Source organism: Chlorocebus sabaeus, chromosome 20 (genome assembly GCF_047675955.1).
Source record: "Chlorocebus sabaeus isolate Y175 chromosome 20, mChlSab1.0.hap1, whole genome shotgun sequence".
Taxonomy (NCBI): domain Eukaryota; kingdom Metazoa; phylum Chordata; class Mammalia; order Primates; family Cercopithecidae; genus Chlorocebus; species Chlorocebus sabaeus.
Window position 1 is genome coordinate 113101533 of NC_132923.1, and position 9637 is coordinate 113111169.

The 9637-nt window shown below is 43.9% G+C and overlaps 1 protein-coding gene across 1 annotated transcript; it reads right to left on the reverse strand.

Annotated features, from left to right (window-relative positions):
* Positions 1–2221: 2221 nt before the first annotated feature.
* Positions 2222–3153, reverse strand: PNRC2 (proline rich nuclear receptor coactivator 2). Its single transcript, XM_007980051.3, has 2 exons — positions 3046–3153; positions 2222–2747 (listed from the first exon to the last, which is right to left on the reverse strand). The coding sequence occupies exon 2, from the start codon at positions 2727–2729 to the stop codon at positions 2310–2312; it is 420 nt and encodes a 139-aa protein (XP_007978242.1). The 5' UTR covers positions 2730–2747; positions 3046–3153; the 3' UTR covers positions 2222–2309.
* Positions 3154–9637: the final 6484 nt, after the last annotated feature.

Consider the following 9637-nt stretch of genomic DNA (forward strand, 5'->3'; position numbering starts at 1 on the left):
AAATCTAGTGTATTACTAGATTAATCCACTAAAAATCTAGTGTATTCAATATATAGCTTAAAAACTTGACAGACACCTAGGCTGAGATTTGTTCAATACATGAAGTTCATTTCTTTAATCCTTGGCATTGTCTACAGAAATTACCCTGGAAACAAAATGCTGGTTCTGCCTTAACTCCAAATCATTTCCTAGTTTGCATGAAAAAATACAGCTTTGCCATGGGACTAGTTGTAGAATTTTAAGGATTACTCAAACTAGTTTTAAGATGCTCTATCATTTGGAATCTGTATCAGAAAGGTGTGGTCGTGATGCTTTTCTTCTGAGGGTCCCCTTACTTGTACTTTCATTTGTCAACATACTTTGAAACACAAGGGTTCTTGTCAACTTGATAAATTCATAATTCTTTTTCTATGAACCTAGATCATGGAATTAACTTTGAAAAGCTTTGCGACGTTTTCCATGTGTGGCTTTTTTTTTTCTTTCTTTTAATTGTTAGCACTACTCAGAGAAATCTCAAGTAGTTGTTTAATTGCATAGCTGTCAAATCCTAGTATCTTCTGTATCAGCAAACTAGTTGCCCCTTCTCAAGCCAACAGTCCTGTCACATTTTAGTTGTGACTGTTCTTTTATAATCAGAAATTTAAGACAAGTCCAAGAGTTCTGAGTATTCTGAGTATATTATGAGCTTCAAGTCAGTGACATTTTTAAAAAGAATATTAAGCAATCAAAACCATTTTTAAAATAAAACCAAGCCAATGGGGAAAAACAATTTTATTTAATTTTATGCTTCAAATTCATATCATGTACATTAAGTACCATATAAACTTGTCTTTAGGCTATCAATATTTAACTTGGGCAGTACTTCATCTTGATTTGGAAAAATACAGCTTAGGCATCTGCTAACCTGCTTAGGCATCAAAAGAGGTGCCAAATTACAAAATAGGGCATTAACAATCAAAATTTTTAAACTGACCCACATAACTTCTACTGGTTTCACTTATGTTTAAGCATTTACTCTTAAGGTTGGCAAAACATGTTATCAATGTATTATGCAAGAGTTTACATCTTTTGCATAAATGGTCCGTTGGGTTGCATCTACCCTTGACCAAACAAAAACCAAACATCACTGGCACCATACTCAAAACTACCTGTATCCTAGGTTATAAGATTGTGAAACCCAAAAATCTGTAAGGTTGGAGGGACTCCAGTTAATCTTTGGGCTTAGAGGAGGGGAAAAAAAACAGTCCCATACTGCATTTCACATCTATTAAAAATAGTTTTAGCAGCTTAAACCTTTTTAGTTATAAAACTTACTACACTCGGATTTACTTTGAAATGTAGTTTACAATCAAGTATAACATACATACACTGGCACTTTAGCACAAGGGCAAACTTTAAAAACAAATTATTTTGGACCTTTAAAATTAGGCCATACTATAAAAAACAGTCCACGGTCTTACATTCAGCAAATTCATACTAAAATATTCCATTTTTGTAAGATAAAGGCCAATAAAACTTTACATATGCTACAAGTTTATTACAGATATGTACATGGCTCTTTCTCCCCTAGGTACTTAAAATTTTCACATTATCCAACTCCCCAAAGCAAGCTTTGCAGGAATGATGAGGCCAGATCACTATTAGAATAGCTTGCGCAGTGCTGTAATACAAAAATGTATTTTGAAAGCTATTGAGTGACCATTAAATACTGTTTCTATAAAAAATGGTTTTGGTGTATTTGTTGACAGACACTTAATCCACTATATTTAATAAACGGCCATTGGGATATACTATGTCTCATTCTAATGAGCTCCAAATGCCCTTTCCACGCACTGTACAATTCACTAAAATGCAATTATTACAAAAAATTCACATTTTCAGCAGTGCATCACGTTGTTAGCATATTACTGGTTTGGGTGTTTCTAATATACTAAACTTTCAGGTATTTACCTAATTCTGAATCCTTGTGTTAGCTTGAAGCTTATAATCTGATTCACCAACTTTCAACAATCTACTCCATGAATGATAAATTACTATCTTCCCCTAACAATAGAAAAAGCTGATTCCTTTACCACTCCCCAAATCTAAACTTGGTTTCCACTTAAAAGTTACTCAGTTGAGAACACTTAATATCAAATACCATAAGTTTAAGTTGCACTGATACTACCATTGTATCACAGTGCACACAACACAAGATGGTCTATTTTTTTTACATTAGCAGTTCTACACAAATAGATTGATTCCTTAGCGAATTTGTTTCAGACCAATTGACAACTATCCGTGAACATAATTTTAACATTTGTCTTACTTTATACCTGTACTTTAAGTAAGGTTTTAAGTTGAAATGTCATTATTTCCTTATCTGAAGGATTAAAGGAAACAGGGACCCAGTGGCTTGGTGGTTTGGGAAGAACACTTGGTGATGGTGGCTCACTAAATTTGGCACCAGCATAGTTCTGATTAGCTTGAGATTTAAAAAGTAAGCTGGGACCTGATAAGCTAGAATTCCAACTCTGATTATTTGGAAAATTTTTGTTCTTCCCCCCACTTTGCATAGCCTGCCAAGCAGCTGCGGATGAGTTATAACCATGTCCTCTTTCTTTTTTCTTATGAACAATCTTCATCTGGGAATTCTGATCCTTGGTCTTCTGTCTGTTAAGCTGTTGTTGGTTCTTACTAACATTTCTAGATTGAGGGGCTGGAATGTTATACCTCTCTCCACCACCCATCTTCAGCTTCTTTGTCACCTACAAGTGAATGGAAACAAATACTGAGTAAAATTCCATTAAGTTCAAATCTGTAAAAAGCTTCTATGCCTCCAACTTATAACTCCAGATATTTTGAACAAGACTCAGTAATAGGCTATTCAGCTGCTTTAAATTCAAAAAGCAAGCTGTTTAGACTCCAATATATGCACAACCTTTATTGTTATACCGTCTCTAAGAAAAATGAGCTTACCCACAAATCTGCATAATCTATTTTAAAATAAAAACAATTGGTTTAGGATGGCTCCATCATAAAATGTTTGCCCATTATGATGATTACCTTTCAGTCTGCTTTTCAGATTGCAGGATCTCCACTACCTGTCCTCTTCCTTGCTGCCAAGCCCAAGATAACAAGTGTTGCTTTCTGACAGATCCTTTCCTTTGTCTCAATACAGAAGTTTTCATGGGCCGATCTGCTGAGTTCAGCCTAGGAGCTGAGGCCAACATCTGAGTCTCCTCAGCACACAAGTTTGAGAGAAGTCCTAGCTAGAAAAGTAAAGATTACTTCATTATTTCAAAAACACGTTGAGAAAGTGATCATTTAGATTTACTACAAAAATCGTTGACTGTAAAGAAGGCTACTTCCTGAACTAAAAGGTAGAAAATTTATCTTAAGATGGCTTTCTTTGACCTCATAACCACGATCATTTAAAAACTCTTCACCCTTGAGATCCAGTCACTCCTGGGGAATTTTTGGAAATGTCTTGAAGTCCCGCAGTAAGTTGTGTTTTTATCTTTTTCTTGGGAAAGATCTTCAGATTCTCTCACGTATAAAATCAAATAACGAAGTGTTAAATGTTAAGAGTCATATCAAAAAATTGGCTTCAGGCGGATTTTCAAAAGAGACCGTGTTTTTAAACTCCCACCAGAATTTTCCAATCTTTCCACACACGTCACATCCATTTTCAGTCTCTTGGAACATGCAGACATCACGCAGTGTTTCCTTTGGTTATGAACACCCTCGCCTCCCGTCTTAAAATAAAGTTCTCACAAGCCCTAACAGTCTAAGCCCATCTTAAATCTATAAAAATGTCTCCCTAGAGGGAACAGCTCAATATTCAAGGTTTGGTTTTAATTTGATGTTCCAAGAAAATAAGTTACCAAATAGTTAAGCCCCCTCCTTTCAAAGGGGTAAGAGAGCCTTCCAAACAGATAAACCACCCTAAATAAATTGCCATTTCCGGACTGTGAGTCATTCACAACTCGAACTCGGAAAACTCGCCGCCTCCGACGCCACACGGACTTGGCTTCCCAGTGGCCCCATCTCTCCGGAGCCGCAGGGTTCGGGGCGCTGCGACCGCCCGCGCCCGCCCGGGTGCCCGGATCTCGCCTCCGCTCGCCTCCTTCCCCCAACAATGGGGAGCGCAGCCACCAACATGGCCGCGCCCGCAGCGCAGCCGCTACTTACCGACTTCAAGCTCGGAACTACGGCGGCAGTGGCTCCCTCTCGACGTCGAAGCCTCCCTCCCTTTCCAGGGAGAGACGAGGCACGGACCGACAAAGCCCACGAACACCGATGAGCGAGCTGCCGGCCACCCTAGCTTCTAACACGCAACCTCCTTCTGCCTCTACCGACAAAATGGAGTCGGCGGCGACCGCAGAAGCAGGGCCGGGCGACTCCGCGGCCAATCAAAACACGACAGCGCAGGCCTGGCCAATGAGAAGCGGGCCGCCGCCTGTTGCTGGGGCAGGCCGGGGGCGAAGGCGGGGAGGTGGGGCTGCCTAGGGTTTGAAATCCGCCCGGGGAGGAGGAGCATGCCGGGAGTAACTGCCCGGTCAGCCGGTGTTCACGGCCTTACCACCGCGGCCTCCCCGCGCCCCTGACCCGCCAAGGCCCCGGCCGCTAGCTCTCGGTTCTTTCTCCCGCTCGGCTCTCGTGCGCGCAGGCTCGCTGCCCTTGGGACTGCCCTGAGGGAGAAGACTGACCGGCGGGGGACGTTTGGTTCTCGAATTAGGGCCACTGAGTCGCGAAGCCTGTGTTGACAGATGGAGGATACTCCAGAAAGCCGCTTGCCAGGGCCCAGCCCCCGCCCGCCTCGGGCCTCGACTTCTGGGTCGCCTCTCTCCCACATTCACAACTCCGCGTCCGAAGTCGGCGCGTCCCTGCGGTTCCCTCCGGTGCCCCCCACCCTCCAGCCCCGCAGTTACTCAAAAGCTGCCTCCCTATGAAGGCGGTTCAGACACACGCGGGCAAGTCAGTCACTTCCTGCTTGGTGGCCCCATTGGTCCTTAAGTTCAGTTAGAGCCCTTAACGCGCCGTGTTACAGTTTCCTGTGGCAGCAGCTCTCCCCACCCACACACCCTCGAGGGCCACAACCGGTTAGGTTTTGTTTCTCTGACCACAGCGCCTTCGCGCGTGGTAAGTGCACAGTAAGTTTGCTGAGAGAATGAGGGCTGCTCCCTTCCCCTTTTTGCCCCACTTGTAAGTGAAAAAAAGGAAAGAAAGAGAATATTGTTCAGTTGATTATGCAGGTAAGGGGAAGATGCAGGTAAGGGGGAAATGGCAATTTCTTTGGAGTGCGTGTGTAAGCAACCCAGTGTGAATCTTTTAAAAGAGAACACTAATTTCAATGAGCGTGAATAATTCTGGGATAAACGGTACAAAATCAAGTCTCATTACATTCCCAGTTTGTTCGTGTATACACATGGATACGTACATACATACGTAAGTTTACATTAAATAATTTGTATTTACCAACTTTTTATAAATCTCATGTAATTTGTCGTTTATTTTTGAAACGGAGTTTCGCTCTGTCGACCAGGCTGGAGTGCAGTGACACAATCTCGGCTCACTGCAACCTGCGCCTTCTGGGCTCAAGCCATTCTCCTGCCTCAGCCTCCTGAGTAGCAGGGATTACAGGCGCCCGCCAACACACCCTGCTAATTTTTGTATTTTTAGTAGAGACAGGAGTTCACCATGTTGGCCAGGCTGGTCTCGAACTCCTTACCTCACGTGATCCGCCCGCCTCAGCCACTCAAAGTGCTGGGATTACAGGCGTGAGCCACCACACCCGGCCTGTATTTCGTTTTTTAATCTTCAATTTTTTGCCACCGTCATCCCCCACTTCCCAATCCAACCCAAATTCCTATATTCTAGCCATTGGATCTTAAGAAAAGTTACTGCATCTTAAGAGATGCAGTTTGTGGCCCGGCGCGGTGGCTCAAGCCTGTAATCCCAGCACTTAGGGAGGCCGAGACGGGCAGATCACGAGGTCAGGAGATCGAGACCATCCTGGCTAACACGGTGAAACCCCGTCTCTACTAAAAATACAAAAAAAAAACCTAGCCGGGCGAGGTGGCGGGCGCCTGTAGTCCCAGCTACTCCGGAGGCTGAGGCAGGAGAATGGCGTGAACCCGGGAGGCGGAGCTTGCAGTGAGCTGAGATCCGGCCACTGCACTCCAGCCCGGGCTACAGAGCAAGACTCCGTCTCAAAAAAAAAAAAGATGCAGTTTGTTAATCTAATCTGATAAAAGAGGTATTTTTGAGCATAGGGACTTTCTGATGCTAATCATAGTCAAATAAGAAGTATGTGGTAAACCAACAGGTGTCTCAGTGAAAGGGTAATCTGTTTTCCAAACATTCAAGAAGTTTGCTTAGACATCTAGCCAGATAATAGTCAGCTGTATTTAATGAATTTTTAATGGTGTCACTTTAAAAAACAAAAAATTCCGTGGCTCCAGATTGTAATACAGAATAAAATCTAAACTCTAAACGTTTAGAAAATCATTCAAAGTCATTGCAATCTAGAATTAGTCTTTTCATGGCAGGGCATGGCTCACACCTGTAATCTCAGCAATTTGGGAGGCCAAGGCAGGAGGATCACTTGAGCTTGGGAATTTGAGACCAGCCTGGGCAACATGGCAAAACCCCATCTCTACAAATATACAATTAGCTGGGCATGGTGGCACATGCCTGTAGTCCTAGCTACCTGAGAGACTAAGGTGGGAGAATCACCTGAGCCCAGGAAGTACAGACTGCAGTGAGCTGCGATCATACCACTGCACTCCTGGGTGAGGGTAAGACACTGTCTCAAAAAAAAAAAAAAAAAAAAAAAAAAAAAAAAAAACAATAAAAAGGAATTCATCTCTTCAGCCACTCTGAATTTTATCTGCATAAACGTACACATAACATTGGAAATGTATAAACACACACAGTATATTCTTACTCTGCCCCCAACCCTGTGCTAAATTCTTTTTCTTATTTCATTTAATCCTCACAATAATGTTGTGGGGTAGGAGTTGTTTTCATCCCCACTGTACAGATGAAAAATCTGAGGCTCAGACAGTTTTGCGTTGAAAGCCAGGCACTGGGATTCAAGAGCCCAGGTTGCAGTTTTTCCGTAGCATCTGTGCTCCCCAGCACCTAAAAGGTGTTTTGCCCAGAGCAGACACTGACTGACTGTTGACTGGGCTGCCGGGGCTGTTGAGGCAGCAAAAAGTCTCCATCCTACCATGTGGCAGAACCAGTTTCTTTGCCAGAAGGTCAGAGTCGAGATGCCCTCGGGGAAAGCATTGTTAAAGCTTTTACCGCATCCCAGACTCCCAGCACAGTCTCAGGCTAGCTCCAGCCTCATCATTCATTAGTATTTACCAAGTGCCCTCAACAGCTCAGAACTAGAGAGGAGAAGTTAAAATAATACCCTTTTTGGGACATCTGACACAGCTTCTGCCAGACCCATGTGGTCTTTAAACTCAGCTCCACCAGCACAATCCTATTAAGAGTTCTCAGTTCAAATAGGAAAATGTTGATGCCAACAAACAGCTCTCAGGGTATAGCTCACCTAGACTGGAAGCCAAATGCATAATAAATACATGGATGTTTAATAGAAAGTATTTAGCAAAGATTTATCTGGTGCCCACTTTGTGCCAGGCACTATGCCAGGCCCTGGGGATACAACAGTGAAGGAGGCTCCATCCTGGCCCTAAAGGAACCCAAAAGCTGTTTCCTTTACAATTTATCAGAGAGGGAAACTGGTGTCTGGGAGATTTATTCCTTTCCTTCTTCCCATGAGAGTCAAGGACAGGCAATGCCAAAATCAGCCTGCTAACCTCACTCAGGAGGTGCAGGTAACAAACATTGTGACTGGACCCTGCGAATAAAGTAGAAAATGAGGGAGACTCTCACAACTTACTGGAATTTTTTCACTGAAGGATCTGTTTTGAGCAACATATCAGTGGCAACCAAAATCAACGAAATCATTAGGAAAACATTATCTACCTAATCTGTAAGTACAGGTGGAGCAAAAAGCAAGTGCTTCTGGGCCAGGCGCAGTGGCTCACGCCTGTAATCCCAACACTTTGGGAGACTGAGGCGGGCAGATCACCTGAGGTCAGGAGTTGGAAACCAGCCTGGCTAACATGGTGAAACCCCGTTTCTACTAAAAATACAAAAAATTAGCTGGGCATGGTGGCGCGTGCCTATAATCCCAGCTACTCGGGAGGCTGAGGCAGGAGAATTGCTTGACCCCGGGAGGCAGAGGTTGCAGTGAGCCGAGATTGCACCATTGCGCTCCAGCATGGGCAACAAGCGCAGAACTCCGTCTCAAAAAGAAAAAAAGAAAAAAAAGTGTTTCTGAAAGCCCAGCTTTGGGGGAGAGACAAGTTGTAGGCTGAGGCATACAATTGCACCAGTGCCAGAGTGGTTAGAGAAATCACCCAGGTTTGCCATGGCTTTGGAATAAGTCATAGTAGAATCGACTGGCCTTCAGGCTGATTCTCAGTTTCTTCATCTGTAGAATGGCAATCCTCCCTGTCTTGTAGAGCTCATGGTAGGAGCCAATGAAATAATGCATGTAAAAGCACTTTTATGATGTAGATTTAGAATACTCCTGTAATCCCAGCACTTTGGGAGGCAGAGGCGGGAGGATCACTTGAGCCCAGGAGTTGATCAGCCTGGGCAACATAGTAAAACCGCATCTCTACAAAACATACAGAAATTAGCTGGGAGTGGGAGGTGGTGTGCCCCTGTGGTCCCAGCTACTTGGGAGGCTAAAGTGGGAGCATTCTTTGAGCCCAGGATGTTGAGACTGCAGTGAGCCATGATCACACCACTATACTCCAGCCTGGGCAACAGAGCAAGACCCTGTCTCAAAAATAAATACACAGAACATGCTAAAAATGTTAGGTACTTTAATATTATCCCCCCAAGTCCACCCCCGCCCTAGCGAGTCCATTTCAAAACAAAAGCTGGTTTGGTTCTCTCTCTCCTTCATGCTCATATATGAAATCAGATGGTCAACTTGGAATGTTTGCAGGTCTGTCAGCTCAGGGCTTAATTCGGTTTGAAGAAGCAAGCAAATTCTTAGAACCTGCCAGAAGAGTGAAATGGAACACCTGCCCCTTGTTTCGATGTGCCTCAGAGTTCTCATCTGGTTGCCAAACTGATTGCAAAACATACACCCCTCCCCATACCATGAATTCACTTCCTGGGGAAGCATCTGCTGCCTCCCTGCTTGCTCAGACGTTCCTGAGAAGTGTCAAATCTGTTCTTAACCATTGCAGCCATTTCAGTCTAATTACTAAACAGGGCACAGGAAGTCAATGCTGAACTCCCACTCCTCCTGTCAACGCTGATCCAGGGGTCCAGCCTTCAAGACCCTTAAAGGATTCTGATGCCCAGACCCCATCCCAGAATCAGAATCTTTGAGCACGGGGGTGCGGCTATTCCAATCCAGCTGATTCCAGTGTCTCACTCTAGTTGAGAATCGCTGCTTTCAGTTTTGCTAAGGGCAATCCCCTGGTGTGGAGACATATTTATGAAGGAGACCCCCTTGTCCTATGTAATTATCAAAGTTGGTGATAACACCAAATAACCCCAAGAAATCAGAAACTAGCTCCTGAGGCCGGGCATGGTGGCTCAAGCCTGTAATCCC

What these genes read in the sequence shown, in the direction of transcription:
- PNRC2 (XM_007980051.3), bottom strand. Translation starts at nt 2,729, where the DNA reads ATGGGTGGTGGAGAGAGGTATAACATTCCAGCCCCTCAATCTAGAAAT.